General features: G+C 49.9%; 1 protein-coding gene across 1 annotated transcript in view; it reads left to right on the top strand.

Annotated features, from left to right (window-relative positions):
- DDB1 (damage specific DNA binding protein 1) overlaps nucleotides 1-19,581 on the top strand; it is a 30,059-nt gene extending 10,478 nt beyond the window's left edge. Inside the window, exons 11-27 of the mRNA XM_035012956.1 lie at nucleotides 2,246-2,321; nucleotides 2,418-2,526; nucleotides 4,265-4,443; nucleotides 4,542-4,705; nucleotides 4,787-4,894; nucleotides 5,047-5,254; nucleotides 6,075-6,170; nucleotides 6,280-6,391; nucleotides 7,366-7,489; nucleotides 7,840-8,004; nucleotides 8,717-8,811; nucleotides 14,831-15,001; nucleotides 15,386-15,495; nucleotides 15,762-15,931; nucleotides 16,160-16,262; nucleotides 17,863-17,986; nucleotides 18,759-19,581. Coding sequence (XP_034868847.1) covers nucleotides 2,246-2,321; nucleotides 2,418-2,526; nucleotides 4,265-4,443; nucleotides 4,542-4,705; nucleotides 4,787-4,894; nucleotides 5,047-5,254; nucleotides 6,075-6,170; nucleotides 6,280-6,391; nucleotides 7,366-7,489; nucleotides 7,840-8,004; nucleotides 8,717-8,811; nucleotides 14,831-15,001; nucleotides 15,386-15,495; nucleotides 15,762-15,931; nucleotides 16,160-16,262; nucleotides 17,863-17,986; nucleotides 18,759-18,842 — 2,198 coding nt within the window. The 3' untranslated portion in view covers nucleotides 18,843-19,581. The remainder of the gene's footprint in view (nucleotides 1-2,245; nucleotides 2,322-2,417; nucleotides 2,527-4,264; nucleotides 4,444-4,541; nucleotides 4,706-4,786; nucleotides 4,895-5,046; nucleotides 5,255-6,074; nucleotides 6,171-6,279; nucleotides 6,392-7,365; nucleotides 7,490-7,839; nucleotides 8,005-8,716; nucleotides 8,812-14,830; nucleotides 15,002-15,385; nucleotides 15,496-15,761; nucleotides 15,932-16,159; nucleotides 16,263-17,862; nucleotides 17,987-18,758) is intronic.
- The last annotated feature ends 2,444 nt before the right edge of the window (nucleotides 19,582-22,025 follow it).

Here is a 22,025-nt window from a genome sequence, read left to right as displayed (position 1 = left end):
AAAAAAAAAAAAAAAAAGCTTATTTGTTTGTCAGAGTGCATGTGTGTGCACAAAAGCAGGGGGAGTGGCAGGCAGAGGGAGAAGTAGGGGAGCCCGATGTGGGGCTTGATCCCAGCATCATGACCTGAGCCGAAGGCAGATGCTTAACTGAGCCACCCAGGTGTCCCAACCAAGGACTAAATTTAAGAAGAAATGTGTAAAACCTATACAGGGAAAACTTTAAAATACTTCTTAAGGATTCAAAGGATAGATTGATGAAATGAAAAACATACCAAGATCCTATAAATTAAATTATAAAGCGGTCTCTCTTTGACCTATTTTTTTTTTTAAGATTTTATTTATTTGAGAGAGAGAGAGCACAAGAGGGGAGAGGGTCAGAGGGAGAAGCAGACTCCCTGCTGAGCAGGGAGCCCGATGTGGGACTCGATCCCAGGACCCTGGGATCACGACCTGACCCAGAGGCAGACGCTTAACCAACTGAGCCAACCAGACGCCCCTCTTTGGCCTATTTATTTTTGTATTTAATGTATCTCAATAAAAATATCAAGAGGTTTTTTTTCTTAACCTAGATAAGCCAGAGTCCAAACGGAAAAAGGAAGCAGCAAGAAAAGCCAGGAAGACTTAAAAAGGATCAGCAAGACAGGACTAGTCCTACCAGATATTAAAACATACCATTAAACCTTAGTAAATGAAAGTGTGGTTTTGGTGCACTAATAGGCAGAGTTCCTTGAGCAGACTCAAAAATCCAGAAATTAAAAAAAAGTCCAGAAATAGACACAGTTACATGTGGGAATTTAGTGTACAATGGTGGTGGTATCTCAGTTCGGTGAGATAAAGATGGTTTTTTTAAATGTTTAATAAATGGTTTTTAATAAATGGTGTTCCCAGTTATCAACTGGGAAAGGTAAGTTTGGATCCATACTGTACTTTGTATGCCTTGCTAGAACCCAAATGGATTAGACTTAATGTAAAAAGGAAGCCATATAAAAGTTCAAAGAAAAAGTCAAATTCCTTTATTCGATTTATTATGATTTTAGAGTGGGGAAGGCCTTTTAAACTATGACTCAAAGTGCAGAAGCAAAGGGAAAGATTGGTTAATTCAACAACATGAAACACTTCTGCATGGCAAAAACAAAACTCTGTAAAGCTAAGTCATAAGAAATGGCAATCCAGATAAAAACTTTTGTAGTTCATCTTACAGACAAAGGCCTAATTTATCGAAACATTTCTACAAAGAAGGTCACCAAAATTCTTGCCCCCAAATTGGCGAAGGGTATGCATGGACAGGTAGCAGGCCTCACTTGTACTAAGGGAGATGCAAATCAAAATCGAATAGTGATACCATTCTTTACCAGGTGACCAGAATCCAAAAGTTTGACAACACTGTGTTGGTGAGGGCCGGGAGGAGCTAAGCAGGCTCATTGGTAACGTCTGCCAAAACTGCACCTGCATTTAATTTAGTGACTAATTCTAAGCATCTACTCCCTAAACCTTTATACAGAGTGATGTAAATATAAGATCATTTGTTGTGGCATTGTATGCACAATACTGAAAAAGTATCCATCAGTGGAGACTTAAAACTGGTACATCTGTGTCATTAAATGCTGTGTAGCTTTCGAAAACAAGGTCCTGTTCCATTGTGATAAGGGCTTTAGTATAAAATGGAAAAGCATAGTGCAGAACAGTGTATGATGGGCAGTTTTATATATATGTGTGTGTGTAACTTTTTTTAACTTTTATTTTTAAATAACCTGTACACCCAACACAGGGCTCGAACCCACAGCCCTGAGATCAAGAGTCACACATTCTACCGACTGAGCCAGCCAGGCGCCCCTATATTTGTATTTGGTTATAAAACAGTGACTACCGAATTCCTTAAATTAAAAAAAATATATTTTTTTGAAGAATAAGAGACTTGATTTATTTGGGGGATAGGTTTCAGGGAGAGGTATAGGAGTGAAACTTCTCTGTACACATTTTAAAGGTAAATTTTGATTTTGAGTCATAGAAATGTATCATCTTATCCAAAGTCAAAGGAAACACTTTAAAATATTAGGCTCAAAGCAGTTTTAAAAATAACTTCTTCAGGGTCTTAAAACCAGGAAAGAACAGAGTGACTGTTTCAGCTTCAGGACGGACTCCACAAAGTTCCTGCTCCTCCCTGAGGCCTGGCTGCCTTTCCTTAGATGTGGGGAGCCGAGTGTTGGGCTGTGCTCTGCATCTTTATCCTTGATCTTTGTTCCAGGTCTGTGGCCACTGCGCTCTGACCCTAACCGGGAGACTGATGACACTCTGGTGCTCTCTTTTGTGGGCCAAACAAGGTAAGGGTGAGTCTGGCGCCTCCTGCATGCGTTTCCGTGATGGTTACAGGGTGGGAGAGCTGGTCTGGCTGACCCAGGCCTTCCCTTCCCCTGCAGAGTTCTCATGTTAAACGGAGAAGAGGTGGAAGAAACCGAACTGATGGGTTTCGTGGATGATCAGCAGACTTTCTTCTGTGGCAACGTGGCTCATCAGCAACTCATCCAGGTAATGACTCAAAGGGGCAAGCCCTGTTGACTTAAATTTGATTTAGAGTGCAGTGTAGAGCACTGCAGGATTTTACCACAGTCTGTTTTTATGGCTCTAAAAGTAACAGATCCTAGAAAAAATTTTTAAAATTACCTGATAACCCGCCACTCAGAGAAAACAACTTAACAGCTCCTTAACTTTGGAGTTATTCCTTTTAGCTTTATTTTTCTTCTGTAAGTATATGTAGTATTTATTTGTATTGTCTTTTACAGACTGGGATCATAATATTTTTATGGTTTGGGGTATCATTTTCGCACTAATTATGCCCAGTTTTCTGAGACACGTGTTTTCCCTTTTTGTACTAATACATACCTATTTAGTCTTAGTGCTCCCGTCCATATATGACTGTTGGCAGCACTTTCCACATTGATTATTAGAACCAGAGCTTTTACTCTGTTCTGATTTTGTTTTAAATCTATATGCGATATGGGGGTCAGATATCCTTTTGGCCCTTGTTAGCCACGAGAGTCTGATTTCTGAGCACCTGCCTACTCCCTGGTTGTTTGAGTTCAGTGACTCCTGGCGGTCTTCACTTTCTGCACATCTCTTTAGCCTTTGGAACTTTTCTTAACTGTGGCTAGAGTCAGTGTTTGCCAGTGTTGGGTGTGGTACTTGTGTGCTGAGGATTAATGAATCTTGTCCATCTTTTTATCCACTTGGGTCTTCCTTTTAGCCAACAGGCAGTTGTGGATTTGACAAAAGCCAGACGGAACGTTCTGTTGGTTTGTGGACCAAGTGTGGGAGGTGCCCAGTTACTAATGATTCATTGCTTTGAGTTTTTTCTAACTAGTGGCCTGAAGACTGGCACCAGCTCATGTATCTGTTATTAAAGGGTTTTCCTCTTTAAATAGGAGCTCAGCTTTGATAGGGACAATCCTAATACATCCTAAGATGAATTCATAACGTCCGTTACAGTGTCATCAGCCTGCTTTTTGTTTTATTTCAGTAATGAAATAGATTGATTAAGCATATTTCAAGATAATTTTATAGCCTATACTAAAGAATTTTATTTTTTGGGATGTCTGGGTGGCTCAGTTGGTTGAGTGTTTGCCTTGGGCTTGGGTCCTGTCCTGGGATCGAGCCCCACATCGTTGGGCTCTGCTCAGCAGGGAGCCTGCTTCTCTCTCCCTCTGCTGCTCCCCGTGCTCAGTCTCTCTCTCTGTCAGATAAATAAAATCTTGAAAAAAAAAAAGAATTTTCTTTTTTTTAAGGTTTTATTTTTAAATAGTCACCACACCCAGAGTGGGGCTTGAACTCCCGACCCTGAGGTCAAGAGTCGCATGCTCAATCCACTGACCAAGCCAGCCAGACACCCCAGAAGTTTAAATAATTTTAATGGTTCGTGCACAGTAAAGAACGTGGCTATTTTAGAGAACTGATTTTTGGGATGAGAAAAACTGCTAGACTGTAGTCACCGGGTCTTCCTCCATTGATCCCTCTCCCAGGACTTCATCAGAATGAAACAGGTTGCCGATAGGTAAGGTGGAAGCGGCCTTAAGCCAGTCTTCTTCGGGACTTCAGCTCAAAATGGCATCTGTCAGAACTAACTCTTGTAGGAGTTTGGGTTTGGGGTAAAACAGGGCGAAGAGGGCTGCTGTAGTTTATTTTTAGGGTTCCACTAGGGCAGCGTTTACCACCTTCCCACTGGTGTGTGGATCCCAGCAGGTGCTCGGAGACCTTTCTCTTCCTTTTGTAGATCACTTCAGCATCTGTGAGGTTGGTCTCTCAGGAACCTAAGGCTCTGGTCGGTGAGTGGAAGGAGCCTCAGGGCAAGAACATCAGTGTGGCCTCCTGCAACTGCAGCCAGGTGGTGGTGGCGGTGGGAAGGGCCCTCTACTACCTGCAGATCCGTCCTCAGGAGCTCCGGCAGATCAGGTGTGTGCTTATCTGTCTGCTCTTTGTCCCCCTCCCCTGTTCTCCGGGGCTTCTTTCATCCTCGGAGTCCTTCCTCGGCCATACTCCTCTTTGTTCAGCCACACAGAGATGGAACATGAAGTGGCCTGCTTGGACATCACCCCACTGGGGGACAGCAGTGGGCTGTCCCCTCTTTGTGCCATTGGCCTCTGGACCGACATCTCCGCGCGTATCTTGAAGCTGCCTTCTTTTGAGCTACTGCACAAAGAGATGCTGGGTGGAGGTAGGTGGCTTGTAAGGACCTTTGAAGGGTTGGGATCAGTCAGAATGTGGAACAAGATCTTAATGTGCCCCTCTCCCACAGAGATCATTCCTCGTTCCATCCTGATGACCACTTTTGAGAGTAGCCACTACCTCCTTTGTGCCTTGGGAGATGGGGCGCTTTTCTACTTCGGGCTCAACATTGAGACAGGTGAGAAGAACACTTTGAATGGAGGGCCCTCGGAGAAACAAGGAGTGTGGAGTTGCCTTAGCCTCGGGGTACTGCTTTTGAACCTTCACGACCCAGCTCTTTGTCCTGTTTCCTTTCCTTCCTACTTCCTCCTGATGCCATTCTCTCTGTAGGCCTGTTGAGCGACCGTAAGAAGGTGACTCTGGGCACCCAGCCCACGGTATTGAGGACTTTCCGTTCTCTTTCTACCACCAACGTCTTTGCTTGCTCTGACCGTCCCACTGTCATCTACAGCAGCAACCACAAACTGGTCTTCTCCAATGTCAACCTCAAGGAAGTCAACTACATGTGTCCCCTCAACTCTGATGGCTATCCTGACAGGTGAGCCGCTTTTTCTTTCTTCAGCAAGAGCCACTCATTGAGGGCAGCCTGACGTTTTCCTCAAGCCCTTTCTCTCTCGCCTTCTCCCAAAGTCGAATCAGTATAAATCGCTGAGGCGGGAGGTGTAGAGCAGAGGTTCTCCTATCTGGCTACCCATCGGAAATCTTTGGGGCACTTTTGAAAAAGTACAGGTTTTTTCAAATCCTACTCCAATTCTGATTCAGTAGATCGGGGGTTTCAGCCATAGAATCTGTATTTTCAGGAAAACCTCCCAAGTGATTCAAATGGTTAGTCAGGTTTCAGAACCCCTGATTTAGAGATCATTCTGTATGCCTCTCGAGCAGGGGTTCTCAAAGTAGGGTCCCCCACCAGCAGCCACCGAACTAGCTGGGAACTCTTTAGAAATGTAAACTCCTCAGGCCTTCAGGGGGAGGGGACTGAATCAGAAACTCTGGGGGTGGGGCCCAGCAGTCAGCTTTAAGAAGTGCAAGCACGCCTGCTGATTCTGATGCAAATGATCATTTGAGAATCACTGTTCTAGATTCTAATGCTGCAGTTAGCATTAAATAGAAAGCAGTTAAAAACCTCAGTTGAGGCTCACCCAGACCTGTTCAATAAGATGGGAAGTAGCAGTGGGACCAGGCATCAGAACAGGTCACGGCTCCCCAGGTGATTCTTAGCCTGGAGTCAGAGGTGAGAGCCACTGCCTGGAGGAAGCTAGTGTAATTCTGCCTTGTTTTTCTTCCCCTTACGGAGCTGCCTCATAGAATCCTTTCCTTCCTTGGGTCTACTCAGTCTAAACCCAGACCCTTCTTTCCAGCCTGGCACTGGCCAACAACAGCACCCTCACCATCGGCACCATCGACGAGATCCAGAAGCTGCACATCCGCACGGTTCCCCTCTACGAGTCTCCCAGGTGAGGGCCAGGGGAGGAGGGCTGCAGAGCGCCGTGGTCTGGGTGTTGGTGTGAGGCGCTTCCCCTCTCAGAGCTGTTCTGAGAGGCACTGTCCACACTTGCTCCCCAGGAAGATCTGCTATCAGGAAGTGTCCCAGTGCTTTGGGGTCCTCTCCAGCCGGATCGAAGTCCAGGACACGAGTGGCGGCACAACGGCCCTGAGGCCCAGTGCCAGCACCCAGGTGAGGGTGCAGACAAAGATGGCGTTGGAGCAGGGCTGGCAGACTGTTCTGGAAAGGGTCATGGAACAGGTATGGCTTTGTCAGCCATACGGGAACTACTCCAATTGGCCATTACAAAAGCCACCGTAGTCAGCAGGTGGGATAGTTGGGTTCCAGTCACACTTTATTTGTGAACACGGGCAGCGAGCTGGATGTGGCCCCCTCTTTGGAGGGTTGGGAGGAATTTGGGGTAAGTGTGGCAGTCAGTGATTTTTGCTACTCCATAGTCTTGCAGGATGAATAATTCTCTTGTCATCAATTTGGACGCTTTGTAGGGTGTGTGTAATTGGGGAGAGCATAGCGTTATAGGTAAGAGGTGGGATTTGGAGTCTGACAGAACTGGCTTCAAGGTTTATCGCTAGTTGTGTGACCTTGGGCAAGTCTAAACTTCAAATTCCTCATCTGCGCAATACAGAGGATAGTAGGGCAGTCTACAGCCCCACAGAGTAGACTCGGTGGAGATATTAGCTGATCATCTTAGGTCACGTATTCTTTGTTTTTCTTGCTCCCAAACATCTGTGGTGGGACATCTTTCCATAATCCAGAATATACAGTCTTTACACTTTTCTTTTTATTTCACGTGCTCCCTGCTTTTCCCATCGAGCGAGGTGGAGTCTCTCCCCTTATTAGGTTGCTGTAGTTCTTCGTTAGCTTTGATTGACTTGGCATCACTGTTTTAATGGTCATTAGTAACCCTTAGATTTTTCTATTTTGGACTGCTGTGTCAATTTTATACAGAATTTGGCTCCTTATCCTCAGTCCCTGAGCCCTGTCCTCCAGAGCTCTCTGTTCTTAAGGCTCTGCTTGAACTGCCAACCTTGAGTTTTCCTCGTTCAGACTCAGCTTCTGTTCCCTGATCCTGGCTGTCCCCTTCACCCAGATGCTCCCAGCCCCTGGTCTGCTTCTGAGAGGGGGTGTGTGTTCTCTGTGCTCAGGCCCTGTCCAGCAGCGTCAGCTCTAGCAAGCTGTTCTCCAGCAGCACAGCACCGCACGAGACCTCCTTTGGAGAAGAGGTGGAGGTGCACAATCTCCTCATCATCGACCAGCACACCTTCGAAGGTGCAGATGAGCTCTTCCTATCATTTTTGTGCCTACGGCCTCCCTGAACTAGCCTGTTCTGGGCTCTGACAGATTCCATGGTTTGGTAGACCTTGTGACAGACCATCCTAGGAGGAGTCGAAAGGAGGGGTGGAGACCTCTGGGTTGGCCAGGAGTCCAGGGTGCTGGGCCTCCTCCTTTCAGTGCAGGCTGGTGAGGGCAGGACAGGCTGAGGAGACAGGAGCAGCCGGAGCTGGTGCCCCGCCACCACCCACACCTTGCTTGGACCCGGGCTGGGGCCCCCCCCCGGAGTACAGGGTTACGTGTGCGTGGGGGTCAGCAGCCAGTCACGCCTCCGGCTCTCCTTCCAGTGCTTCATGCCCACCAGTTCCTGCAGAATGAATATGCCCTCAGCCTGGTCTCCTGCAAGCTGGGCAAAGACCCCAACACGTACTTCATCGTGGGAACAGCCATGGTGTATCCTGAAGAGGCGGAGCCCAAGCAGGGTCGAATCGTGGTCTTTCAGTATTCTGACGGTAAGTGGGCACAGTCCCCAGCTTTTGAGAGATTTGAAATTCTGGGAAAGTAACAGACCGTTTTGGTTTCAGAGCTTTTAGTTAAGCAGTGGAAGAGCTTGGGTTAATTGCTGTGACACGAGACTTTCTGTTCCTTCCACTCAAGCTGCTGGTGGTCTGAATGAGTTTTGGGGGAGGGGAGCGAGCAGACACACGAGTAAAATCTGGCTTGAATTTTTTCCTTTTCTACTCTTTGAAAGGAAGACGAAGGGAGAGGTGAAGTACTGGTAAGAGAATCTAGTGGCCAGGATCAGAGGAATCCTAGATTTGCTTTCCACTTGGTTGCTCAGCCAAGTAGGTCTTCTTTCCAGCTTTAGCACTTCATGTTCGTATCTGTTTCATCTCAATTCCCCTATGCAAGATGGTTCTAAAGACTGTCAACCCCCAAATCTCAGCTCAGATGGGCGAGGTGGAATTTGGTCTCCATCTTGAGAGTTGGGTCTGCAGTTTTGCGGGGGAGGCAGCCCTTGGACACAGTCTGCAGTCCCTGCACATTCTGTCGGGGCTCATAGTTGTGGTGATGGTTAACCGCAGTAGACACTGACTCTATTTCCTACATTCAGATGCGTGGTTTGGGAGCAGGAATTAGAGTCAGAGGGGAAATCAGGATTCTTTTGATGAGTTGAAGTGTGGGCTCATAAAGGAGACTCAGAGTCTTTCTTTCTCCCCTCAGGAAAACTACAGACTGTGGCCGAGAAGGAAGTGAAAGGAGCTGTGTACTCCATGGTGGAGTTCAACGGCAAGCTCTTAGCCAGCATCAACAGCACGGTGAGGCCCACACCGCTTGGTATCCCACCCTCGGTTGCACACCACTGTCTACAGAGCATGTCTCCTTTATGTTCCCTGGGGCCACGTATGCGTTAGATTTTAAGAATGACCGAGTGGTGGGAATGGAGGGTGGAGCTGGGAGTCCGGGGAGCTCAGGTTGGCCTAGATGTTAGCCTTGGTTATGGGAGACCCCCGCGGCAAATCAGACCCTAAGTGCTGTGGTTGTTGAGGAAAGGGTAAGAGCCATGGCCCCTGTACTTCCGAGTGTGTCATTGTGGGGGACTCTGATCTGTGTGGAACGAGGTGAGCCAGACCATGTTATCTTAAGTATGTCCCTGAAACACTGGTCCCATGAAAGTCTGCTTCTCTTCTGCCATGATTCCTCCTCCCTTGCAAAAAGATTTTAAAAAGTTTCATAGTCAAATATATTTGGGAAATAACCGTGTCCTGCATGCCCTTTTGGAGCTCCCCAGTGCATTGTGGGATATTCAAGGTGCTGAGAAGTCAGGGAGTGAAAAAGCATCAATTAAATACTTTAAATTGAGGCTTTCCAGTAGTCGTGTTTATTCACAACCTAGTCATTGAACACTTGTGTGCTGGGTGCTGTTCAGGTATTGAGATATAGCAGTGGACAAAATGGACAAAGCAAATGGACTATTTGCTCTGGGCTTACGAGCAAATAGTACATATATGTTCTCAAGATGGTGAGAAATAAAAATGGGGCAGGGACTAGAGGAGTGTTAGAAGGAGGACATGGTGGGGATGGCTGTTTTGTCACAGGGTCGGGGTTCTTGCTGATACAGTGACTTCTGGGCGGGTTCCTGAGAGAAGGGAGGGAGAAGCCATGTCTGTGTACGGGAGAAGCCAGGGGCAAGCAGTGGGAGGTGGGAGTGAGCCGGAGGTGCAGGGAGAGGTCAGTCGGCAGCCAGGGGACTGAAGGCACCGGCTGTTTAAGGACTTTGGGTTTTACTCTGAGGACGATGGAAACTTGTGGAGGGTTTGAGCAAATGTTTGGAAGTGATTGGACTTCGGTCTTGGAAAGATCACTTTACACCTTGGAAAAGGCTGGAGGGGCCCAAGGGCAGAAGTGGTGACCACGTCGGTAACGCAGACAGCAGCCTCCGGGCGCTGCTGGAGGAGGTGAGGCGTGGTCCTCTTCTGCGCACATGAGCCCCGAGAGACTTCGGTGCTACACAGGAAACGGGCTGGGGTCGGGTGGAATAAAGGGCCGAGAGTTTTGGCCTGAACAATATGATGGGTGGCATGACCATTTATTTACTAATGGGGTAAGACTGAGTAGAGCACGTTTGGAAGGTAAAAGGAAACGCTTCTTTACTCCAAACACTTGTGACACCATATGTGTGGGGTTTTTATCCCCACCCCAACCAGTTTTCCGACTCTTGACACCAACTGAGTGTGCTGTAATTTAATTCACTTCTGACCCTGGCTACCTGGAGTTGGTGTCAGATGTCACAGGTTAAGTGCTCAGTCCCACAGGGACTGTCCTCACCTCAGACATCATCCCAAGCAGTGGCGCTCTAGGGTGCCCAAACTTCTGTCCAACATGGCTACAAAGTTGGGTTCCCACAGTCCCCTCTCAGGTTTGATAATTTGCTGGAACAACTCACAGAACTCAAGGAAATGTTTACTTATATTTCCTGGCTTATCATAAAGGGTACAGGCGAATAGCCAGATGAACATCAAGTGAGGTCCACAGGGGTCCTGAGTGCGGGAGCTTCTGTCCCTGTGGAGTTGAGGTATGCCATCCTCCCAGTGTGTGGGTGTCTTCACCAACCTGAGAGCTCTCTAAACCCACGCTTGAGGGATTTTTATGGAGGCTCCATCACACAGGCCTGATCGATCATTAAGTGAATCTCTGGCCTCTCCCTTCCCTGGAGGATGGGGGAGGAGGGCTGACAGGTCCAGGCTTCTAATCGTGGTGACCAGCCCACATCCTGAGCTATCCAGGAACCACCAAGAGCTTCCTCATCAGAACAAAGGACTCCTTTCACCCAGGGAATTCCAGGGGATTGAGGGACTCAGTGTAAAACACTGCTCACACTTAGGAAGTTACAAGGGTTTTCGGAGCACTGGGTTAGGAACTGGGGGCGGAGACCAAATACAGCGTTCTTAGTAGGTCCCGGTGGGGAAACCAGAGGCCTGATTTCGGACATGTGTCGTTTCAGTCGTCAGGGTGGCTGAAGATGTCAGGGTGGTTGCTGGGGATTGGCGGGGCAGCGGTAACGGCATGGCGTTTAACATGCCAGCAGTCTGGGTGGGGTGGCCTGAGCTCCCCCGGGCGCTGAGAGCAGGTAGAGGAGAGATGGGAAGGCTGAGCCCTGGGGCCTTCCAGCTTTTAAAAGTTGGAGTGATGAGGAAGATCGCTCCAAATGGAGAAGGGGTGACAAGTAAAGTAGGAGAGGAACCAGGAGAGAAGACTTCTGCAAGCTATGGAAAGAAAGCACTTCAGGTAGGAGGGAATTGGTAAATGGCAAGTGCTGCCTGAAGTCAGGTAACGTAAGGATTGAGAGTTGGCCGCAGGTTTTAGCAACGGAGAAGGTGGTGCTGCCCTTGACCAGAGCTCCTTTGCCTGAGTGGTGGGGTGGAAAGTTGATAGAAGAAGGTTTGAGTAGGACTGGGAGGTCCATGAGCATTAGAAAACATTTTCGGGGGGTTTTGCGGTGAAGGAGAAGAGAGTCATGGGGTGACTGCGGCGGGGGGGCGGCGGCAGGACAATAGAGTTGTTAGCTTTTCAAGCATGGAAATGCGGCTGCATGTTTCTGTGCTGATAAGAATGGTCCATTAGAGAGGAGGTGCCGGAGCTGTGTTTTTGAATAGACTGATGGGAGGTGGGACCCAGTCCTCCATGTGGGCCTCAGATGGTGAAAGCACAGGAGGTCCTCTCTTGTTTGTGTCCCTCCTCTGTGAAGGAGCCGAGAGGAAGGGTGGAAGTGGAGGTAGCAGAGGTTTGAGGAGGTATGGCTCCTTGTTTCGGGACCGGGAAAGTATCCAATTACTGGGGAGCCTGAGGAGCTCACTGTCACAAGTGGTCTCGAAGTTCAAGTGATCCATTGCTTTTCCTCAGCTGTTGTTGAAGACTAAACTCATGCCAGAGTCTGGTTTTGTCTGGTGAGCAGGATCACGACAGAGAGGGCAGTGGGGTTGAGAATCTGCAGGTTTATGGTGAGGGACTTGGGGCATCTGAGAAGCAGTGAAACTGAGGACACAAGATTCTGGAGGTTTTTTTAAAAGATTTTATTTATTTATTTGACAGAGAGAGACAGCGAGAGAGGGAACACAAGCAGGGCGAATGGGAGAGGGAGAAGCAGGCTTCCCGCGGAGCAGGGAGCCCGATGCGGGGCCCGATCCCAGGACCTCAGGACCCTGACCCAAGCCGAAGGCAGACGCTTAACGACCGAGCCACCCAGGCACCCAATTCTGGAGTAATTTTTAGTGACAGGCTCTGAGGGGTAACTGCTGGATGGACAAGATAATGCAGGAAAAAGGGAGTCAAGAAAGGAAGGAGGTCGGTATTGGGTCTTCTCTGTGAATGTAGAAGTCACCAAGAATGACAGGAAGGTTGTGTGGGGGAGAGTGGCGGGGTGAGGGTGTGCATGGCTGCTCTCAGGCTGGCGGTGCGGGCGGAGTCTGGGGGGCTGAGCTTCGGGACTGGCACCTTAGGGAGGACGCAAGATGGAAGTGAGAAAGGGCCAGCAGGAAGTGCATGGAGGGCTGTCTTTCCTCTAGTCCCAGCTGTACGGGGACAGTGGCAGGGAGAAGCCGAGAGGGCCTGGGGTCCTTGTGAAAGAGCCACACTTGAGTTAGAGCAAGGGGATGGCCCAGTGACCGTGCTCGAGCGGGGGCAGAGCAGTGCACAGAAGTCGGGAGCGTTGGGTGCAAGGTTGGGTAGGAGGTGTCTAGGCCATTGCTGTCTAATGGAAACATCACAGGAGCTCACAGGTGGGATTTTAGACTTTCTTGTCGCCGTGTGAATAAAAGTAAGAAGCAGAGGAGATTGATTTTAGGAATGTATTTTATTTAACCCAATAGAGCTAAACTATTATTTCAACAAGTAATTAATACAAAAATTATTAGGAGATGTTTTGCGGATATATTTCATACAAAGATTTCAGAATCTGATTTATATTTTACACTCATAGCACGTCTCAATTTGGGCTAGCCATATTTCAGGTGGGTTTTTTGCTTTCTTGTTTTTTTATTTTTTTTTAAAGATTTTATTTATTTATTTGACAGACACAGAGAGAGAGAGAGGGAACACAAGTGGGGGGAGTGGGAGAGGGAGAAGCAGGCTTCCCGCGGAGCAGGGAGCCCGATGCGGGGCTTGATCCCAGGACCCTGGGACCATGACTTGATCTGATAGCAGATGCCTAATGACTGAGCCACCCAGGCGCCCTGCTTTCTTATTTTTTTAAAGATTTATTTATTTTGGAGAGAGAAAGAGAGCGCGCACGCACACGTGTGTGCACACACGAGCAGGCAAGGGCAGAGGGAGAGAGAATCCCAAGCACCCTCTGCGCCGAGTGCGGGGCCTGACATGGGGCTCAATCCCATGACCCTGAGATCAGGACCTGAGCCAAAACCAAGAGTTGGATGCTCAACTGACTCTGCCAGCAAGGCGCCCCCTTTTATTTATTTATTTTTTAAGATTTATATATTTGAGAGAGAGCATGTATGTGAGCTGGGGGAGGGGCAGAGGGAGAGGAAAGGGGGAGAGAGAGAGAATCTCAAGCAGACTCCCTGCTGAGCACAGGGCCCCCCACACAGGACTCCATCCTACGACCTGAGATGAAGACCTGAGTGGAAATCAAGAGTTGGATGGATGCTCAACCGACTGAGCCACACAGGCGCCCCACCTTTCAGGTGCTTTGTAGCTACATGTGGCTAGTGGCTGCCATATTAGGCAGCAGAGATGTAGAGCCTATTGGGTTAAGGGTGGGCATCTTGGGTTTTTGGTAGTGTCTTACCTTGGCCTTGACTGTTTCCACAGCAGATAGGGAGGCTGAGAGTGTGGAGTGGAGGGGTAGTGGGTGTAGCCAATAGCACATGGAACATTTGGCCCCATTTTCACTCCACTGTTAGGCTGGGCTTAACAAAGATGGGGGGCTCTGGGCACCCTTGACCCTGCCGATGGGAGGTGTGGTAGCCAATGTAATTGTCATGCATAATTCTTGGAGGGCGCCCCATTGGAGTTCGGGTTCTTTACAACCCTGAGAAATCATGGCTTGATACATTCTGCCCAGGAGTTCCTGTGTGTGCAGAAGCCATGGGTGGGACCACCGGGATCCTGAAGGGTCTGCCAGGGCAGGCTTCTCCAGGGGTTGAGTCTGTCTTCCTCTGACTGGTATCTGTGGGTCTGTCTGCTGATTGTAAAGCATCGTCGTTGGTTTGGAGGTGTGATCGTAACTGAAGAAACATTGCAGAGGAGAAGTCAGAAAGGGGGAAGAAACCCTTTGGTGGAGGGGTGGCCACAGACTCGTGCTTGAAGAGTCCTTTAGCTGTTTGACAATGTTTCTCTCGGAATTTCCATTCCATTTGCTCTACTCAGTGGGTTCACGTCAGAATGTTCTGGGACCGTATATTTTGAGAAGGGTTCAGAAAAGACAGTCCATTTGGAGGTGATCTTGTTCCTTTCTGATCAGGAAACTGGAGATGGATTTTTTTTCGGAAATATTTTCTGTAGGTCAGTTATCCTTCAGTCACAAGAAAACCATCTTTTGTCGTGTCCTTAGTATTGCGCCACTAGTATTTTTTACACTGACTCATTTTTTATGTAAAGGGAAACTGTTACCGGTTTGATGTGCTTGCTCTGTTTTCATATTTTGTAAATGCATAATACCAAAATAAAAAAACATGCACGCAAGTACCACGGCAAACCATGTCACATCCCATGCTGCACTTCGGGAAATGGTGCTGCAGATGGAGGAGAGAGGAGACTCACAGCGGTCAGTCCGAGAGGTTTTGGCCCCTGGAATTGAGAGAGACGAGATGTCCTTCCCAGGTGCGGCTTTATGAGTGGACAACAGAAAAGGAGCTTCGCACCGAGTGCAATCACTACAACAACATCATGGCCCTCTACCTGAAGACCAAGGGTGACTTCATCCTGGTGGGCGACCTGATGCGCTCAGTGCTGCTGCTTGCCTACAAGCCCATGGAGGGGAACTTTGAAGAGGTAGTTGGGGGGACGGGGGCAGACTTCTCACTTAGGACGGGGCTCCTGCAAGTGTTTCTCTGGTGGTGAGGGGTCATCAAGCCCGGGGCGGGGGGCGGGGCAGAAGGTTTTTCCTGGAGCATACATTCTGCATTGATGAGGTATTTTCCGAGACCTCCTCCCCCCAACTTGAATCTGAGTAGGCTCCATTTCTGGGCAGCTGCAACCAAATGGGATGTGTTGGCCGGAAATCGGGGGTAGAATCCCCGTAGAGTGGCGGTTGTGAAACACGGGGCTGCATCTTCTGCGGGGCAGGCTCTCGGCTTCCGGCCAGAGACCAGTCCCAGACCTGGCTTCTGGGCAACTGGTGATTATATTTTCTTGTTGTACCTTATCTACTTTAAGATTGCTCGAGACTTTAATCCTAACTGGATGAGTGCTGTGGAAATCTTGGATGATGACAATTTCCTGGGGGCTGAAAATGCCTTTAACTTGTTTGTGTGTCAGAAGGATAGGTGAGTGGCCGGCTTGGGCGGGGCGGGCCCCCCGGTCTGGTGATGAGGACGTCGGGTGCCCTCGCAGGCGTAGGTGCTCCTCCTCGCGGAGGTAGAGTTCTTTCACGAGGGAAAGAGGCCGCAACAGTCAGCTCCTCGGACCGCCTCTGCCACTGTGGGCTCACCAGGGAGGCTGAGCACGGGGTGTCCGCCGCATGGGGTCCTCGCCGGGGCCCCGTGGCGGGGACAGGAGGTGCGGGCAGTGAGTTTCGCACACTGCCTTTCAGCGCTGCCACCACCGACGAGGAGCGGCAACACCTCCAGGAGGTCGGTCTCTTCCACCTGGGCGAGTTCGTCAACGTCTTTTGCCACGGCTCCCTGGTCATGCAGAATCTGGGCGAGACGTCCACCCCCACACAGGGCTCGGTGCTCTTCGGCACAGTCAACGGCATGATCGGTAAGGCTAGCCGCTGCAGGGTGCCCTGCCACGCGGGCCCCTTCCCTCAGCAGCATTCCAAGGGACAGGGGCGAGCAGCTGGGCGCCGCCTCGGAGTTGACTGGCAGAGGTGCCGCAAGCTCGTCCCGCCCCGCGCCGCTTTCCCGGGCTGCCCTTGGTAGAGGCGGCTCGCTGTGGGCTCCGCGCTCCGCAGCTCTCTGCAGCTCCCGGCTCCCTTTGCTGCTTCAGGGCTGGTGACCTCACTGTCAGAGAGCTGGTACAACCTCCTGCTGGACATGCAGAATCGACTCAATAAAGTCATCAAGAGTGTGGGCAAGATCGAGCACTCCTTATATCCTTCCCAGAGGCATGTCCCAGCACAGGTAGACCGCCGCGTTACCCTAAGCTGCCTCTGGAAACTGCGGTCCGTTCAGGAAATGTCTTGACTAGCTTCCTGTGGGGAACAGGCTTCTGTCCTGTTTTTTAAATATACTTTTGCTCATGGAAAAATTCAGACACGCTGGTAGAGAGAATTGTATAGTGAATCCCCGTGTACCGCCACCGAGCTTACCTGGTTCATCTTGGAAAGGTTCTTTTTTTTTAAAGATTTTTGTTTTATTTATTCAGTTGACAGAGACACAGAGAGAGAGAGAGCATGAGCAGAGGGGGAGGGAGAAGCAGGCTCCCCGCTGAGCCAGGAGCCTGATGTGGGGCTTGATCCCAGGACCCCAGGATCATGACCTGAGCAAAAGGCAGATGCTTAACCATCTGAGCCACCCAGGTGCCCCTGGAAAGGTTCTTGAAATATGTCTGCCTGTGGTCTTTCTGGCTTTACACATCAAACGGGAAGTGTGGATGACCACGTTAGGAACATACTTTCGGAGATCTTGTTGGGGACAGCAGTGTCTGAGAACCCTTGTGAGAAAGGCTAGTGGAAGAAGAGGGGAAAAGTGAAGAAGCCGGAAAATCCAGAAGCCCAGGGATCAGCCCCCTGCCCCGGGACACCCAGGATCCAAGTATTGCTGGACATTTGCTTGTTCCAGGAGATGGAAAGGGTCCTCCCCAAGCAGGGGGTGGGAGGGCTCCTGCTCTCGCCTGGGAGGGAGGCGATGGGCTGATGTGTTGGCTCTGGTCCCACAAAGCCTCAGTTTATTCACCTGTGAAGGTCAAGGCTAGACTCAGGAGCATGGTTCTTCCTAGGCGTGCACATCTGACTACCTGGAGCACTTGTAGAAAATGTCCATATACGTCCAGGCTCTGCGCTAATAAGGAGGGTCTGATCTGTAGTTTTTGTTTTTTGTTTTTTTTTTAAAAGATTTTATTTATTTGACAGAGAGAGATACAGCAAGAAAGGGAACACAAGCAGGGAGAGTGGGAGAGGGAGAAGCAGGCTTCCCGCGGAGCAGGGAGCCCGATGTGGGGCTCGATCCCAGGACCCTGGGATCATGACCTGAGCCGAAGGCAGACTCTTAACGACTGAGCCACCCAGGCACCCCCTGATCTGTAGTTTTAAAAACATTGTCTTGAAGATCACCCCAGTTGAAAATCATTAGATTGGGTAATAATTCTGCCTAATGTCTTTCAGTTCCAAAGCTGTCTAAAAAGCAATGTGATTTTTAGTTGAAAATGTTTCCTGTTCTCATCCTGATGATTGATTGCTTTATTTTTTTTTTTTAAAGATTTGATTTATTTGACAGAGAGAGACACAGTGAGGGAACACAAGCAGGGGGAGTGGAAGAGGGAGAAGCAGGCTTCCCATGGAGCAGGGAGCCCGATGTGGGGCTCGATCCCAGGACCTTGGGATCATGACCTGAGCCGAAGGCAGATGCTTAACGACTGAGCCACCCAGGTGCCCCTGATGATTGCTTTAGACTGTGGTCTGTGCAGAGGTGGGGGTGACCGAGAGTAAGGCTGTTTGCAGATACCGCACATTCCTTAACTCACCTGTCCACCTGGAGATCTTTTCATACTGAGCGAAAGACAGAACCAGCCACGGGCTTCATCGATGGAGACTTGATCGAGAGTTTCCTGGACATCAGCCGGCCCAAGATGCAGGAGGTTGTGGCAAACCTGCAGGTGAGCTGTGCGATGTTTGGCCCTGGGCCTGTGACCCAAATCCATGGTAGGGCCGGGCGTGCTGGAGAGCGTCGGAGTGCCGGGTGCCGCCCCCTCGATCCCCAAGTGCAGATGGCCCTTCCCCCATGGGAAAGTGGAGTCTGAGGGCAGGGGATGTAGCTGAGGGGCATGGCACAGTACTAGGAACAACCCCCCCCCCCGCTGCAGCAGCGAGGGCGTGTTCGGGCATGTGAGGGATCTCTGGCAACCCAGACTGGAGGCACAGGGATCAGGTCAGGATTCTGCAGGGCAGAGAAGTTTCCACAGTGTGGAGTTTTGGGGTGTTGTTCCCTGGAGATGGTGCCTCTGGGGAACATCCTGGAAGGGGAGAGATGTATGCCAGATGGTGGCCTCCGAACCAGCTTTGCCATCAGTAGACCTTGCTGACTTGTGGCTTTCAGGAGAGGGGTGTGGGTTTCTAAAGATTTTTTTTTTTATTTATTTATTCATGAGAGACAGAGAGAGAGAGGCAGAGGGAGAAGCAGGCTCCCAAGGAGCAGGGAGCCCGATGTGGGACTCGATCCCAGGACCCTGGGATCATGACCTGAGCCGAAGGCAGACGCTTAACCATCTGAGCCACCCAGGTGCCCGAGGGGTGTGGGTTTCTGATGAGACCTTCCTCCTTGCCATGGCAGCAGTGGGGCCAGGTGCCCTCTTGCTGTGATTGTCCCCTTCCCCCCGCGAAGGAGAGTGCCCTTGTGGCCCTCACAGCCCTCCCCTTTCCTCCTTGCAGTATGATGATGGCAGCGGGATGAAGCGAGAGGCCACGGCAGATGACCTGATCAAGGTTGTGGAGGAGCTGACGCGGATCCATTAGCCCAGGGCTGGGAGCCCCTTTCCCAGGCCCTCCCCGAAGGCTTTGCTCTCCTGCCCTGCTCCCCTCCCCCACCATTGTCTTCTCAGCTGTGGGAAGCCTTTCCCTAAGCCAGCTGTCCCAGAAGCCACAGTCTACCTGTGTGGAAATGGGGATTTCTTTGAACTAAAACCAGTTCACTGGAGACCTGGGAATGGGGTGAAGGTGGAATATTTTCTCCCTGGATTTTTACCAGTCCCAGAGGATTCCAACCATCACTTTGGACACCAAGGATTGATTGGTGTTGCCAGTTGTCCTCCTTCCAGGGAGGGATTTTGCAGCTCTTGGGCTGAAAGGAAGCTCTGTGCGTGTGCTGTGTGTGTGTGTGTGTGTGTGTGTGTGTGTCGCGCGCACGTGCGTGTGTCTCACACTCATGCGTTGTCCTCTGCTATCTTTTTATTTAGGTTGGGGGTGCTGGGATGCTGTGGGTAGGGGGGGAAGAGGGGCGGGATGGGTTCATTGTCTCTGAAGTGAGAGCTTCCTTTTGCTTTCTCTGTTGCCTGAGAGCTTTGGGTCTGGAGGCCTGACCACCAGGCCATGAGCTGCCCGAGTCTGAAACCTGGAGATGGTGGGTGATACCCAAGCCGCCATAGCCTTTTTATCTCTGGGGAGCTGCCTTCTTCAGAGGGAAGGAGGTGGGGGGCCGTGAATTGGTTGTTAGTTTCTGAGTTTTACCAAATAAAGTAGAATCTAAGAAGAAAGATCCATTTGCCTCCGCTTTCCTTCCTGCTCCTCAGCTTCCCAGCATCCCAGTCACACGACGCCCAGTCCAGGCACAGTTGTCTCCCTCCTTAGGGCAGCGGCTGCTGCCACAGCTCCTCTCGAATAGTGAAATGGGCTCTGTGTCTTTCCTTTGCCATGCGGTCATTTTTGGTGGGATCCCAAGGATAACGGGTGTCAGGTTTTCAAAATTCAGTGGTCTTTGGGTGCTCTTGACTAGCCACCATGTGATTCCCAGTTGTCTCTGTTAGTAACCTGCTGAGCCTGGGAGTCGCTTGGGCTGCCTTTCCTGATCTCATTTTAGATGTGTGCACAGCGCCCGGCCAGCTAGCCCCCGGGGCGCTGCTCCTTGGCCGGGGCAAGTGGCTCCTCATGCACCTCCCAGCTTCCTGTTGGCACATGCCCTTTGGAGGCTGATTTTATTTCCTCTGGTTTAATCAAGTAAACCTTTGGCGCCTTTGGTTTGAAAATTCAGGAGTAGGACACATTTGGGGTTCACCCTTCTGTGCAGCAAACAGAGCCTGTCTTCTTTCAGCTCAGTGGGTCAGAGTGCCTGGGCCCACATTTCCACCAGTGATCCAGTGGGAATAAAGGCTGCTCTGTCCCAACAGTGGGGAGTAGGGTTGATCCTAGGCATATTGGCAGGCGCCTTCAAGACCAGCCTTTGACACAGTGTCAGGAAAACTGTGGTTTTGAGAGATTCTAGCTTAAAAGAGAAAGGGCAAGGAAGCATCTCTACTTTGGGGGTCTTCTGGGGTCCGTTTCCTTCCTTGGAGGCATTCCTTGTGTTTCATTACTGTTCTTTTCCCCTTCTTCTTCTGGGATTTCTGAGGGTGGGGGATAAGGGTCCTAAAGGGAAAAAATCATCAGCATCTCTCAAAAACCACAGTTTGAACTTGAAACTCAACACTGTGATTTGAATTCTTCAAGTCATGGTTTGAATTGAAAAGGCCTGCCCCCATGCCAGAGACGAGCTTTAATGGGGCAAGCAAGCAACGGTCTCCAGATGGTGATCGTTTTAAAATGTTAATCCTGGATGGAGGATTGCCTATAAGGTGCTGAGATCAGAAAGAGAAGGTGGAGGGATGAATATTCTGGTGCTTTTTCGTGGTCTGACCTGCACCATGGAGACCTGCTGCATGGAGTAGAAGGTTATTACCAGTGGCTTCAGGCTTGACTTTGGGAGCCTTGGAGTCCTTGCAGTTTTTTTGTTTGTTTTCTATAATCTTGGGTATATTCACTCAGGATTGAATTCTAGCAGTCCTTTGGAAACTGACATTCTGCTGCCACACTCCCACATCCCCTCTTAAAAACCATTAATCACCTCTCCAGGGGTGAAAGGTTGCCCTTGGAGCTTTGCTGCAGCCAGCTGGAATGGCTCCTTTCCATGTAGGCGCTGATGAGCCACTCACTCCAGGCCTCTGCACGAATGGACCTTTGGGAGAATAATAGAAACACTGACTCATCACATGACCATTTGGAAGGGTCACAAGCCAGAGGCTGCCTTTTTGCAGCCAACAACAACTTGGATCCTCCACCCTCAGTGGAGGGTCCCTTTTGTTACGGAGAAGCCACAGGCCACAGAAGTGGGGAGGAAACACGGAGGAGCTGTAACCAGGGGATAAACCAGTCCTTGAAGATGAACAATATTAAGTTAGAATCTCTCAGAGCTCAAACTTTGAGAAGCCTCAAGGTCTAACAAAAGGCAAAAAGGAGCAAACACCAAGGGAAAGAAGCAAACATTCTAAGAGGAGCAAGGTGAATGCCATTAAGTCAAAAGGAACCATCAGGGGAAGGAAGGAAATGCCAGGGGCTATTTAGAGAGGTGTCTCTTTTCAAATTCACCAGTATGAATTTGCTAAGTCTTAAATATCCTGAGTTTGGAGGGAAAATGAGGATTTTCTTCAAGGACAAAGTTGCATCTCAGCTATGCCCGCTGCTCACTGACCAGTCTGGAGCAAACCCTGCCGTAGTTCCCGGTGAGCCTGAGGCGGGGATCGGGTTGTTGGGGGGGGGGGGGGGAAGAGTAGCGGAGTTCAGGGAGGAGGTAGGCGGGGTGTGCCGGAGTGTGGGAGAGGATTGCCATGAGGAGGGACAGGTGTGTAAAAGGGAATTTTTGTCCAGCGTAATTGTGTTGAGCATTTGTGGGGGGCTTCTAGTATCAGGAAGGAGCACCTGTTTGACATTGAGTGGTGGCCTAGGTAGCAAAGATAAAGGGCAGTGGTGTAGGTTTTGTGGGCTCAAGTGAAGGAAGGGCTTTGTGTTTATCCCTATTCTTGAATAAATCAAGGCTAGATTCTCAACAATGTGGACACGGAAACACTTTTTTTTGGATAAAGATTTTATTTATTCATTTGGCAGAGAGAGAGAGAGAGCGCACAAGCTGGGGAGGAGAGGGAGAAACAGGTTCCCCACTGAGCTGGGAGC

This window comes from Mirounga leonina, unplaced genomic scaffold, assembly GCF_011800145.1.
Source record: "Mirounga leonina isolate KUSES-001 unplaced genomic scaffold, KU_Mleo_1.0 Mir_166, whole genome shotgun sequence".
Lineage (NCBI taxonomy): Eukaryota > Metazoa > Chordata > Mammalia > Carnivora > Phocidae > Mirounga > Mirounga leonina.
This window is presented reverse-complemented; position numbering and strand designations above follow the sequence as displayed.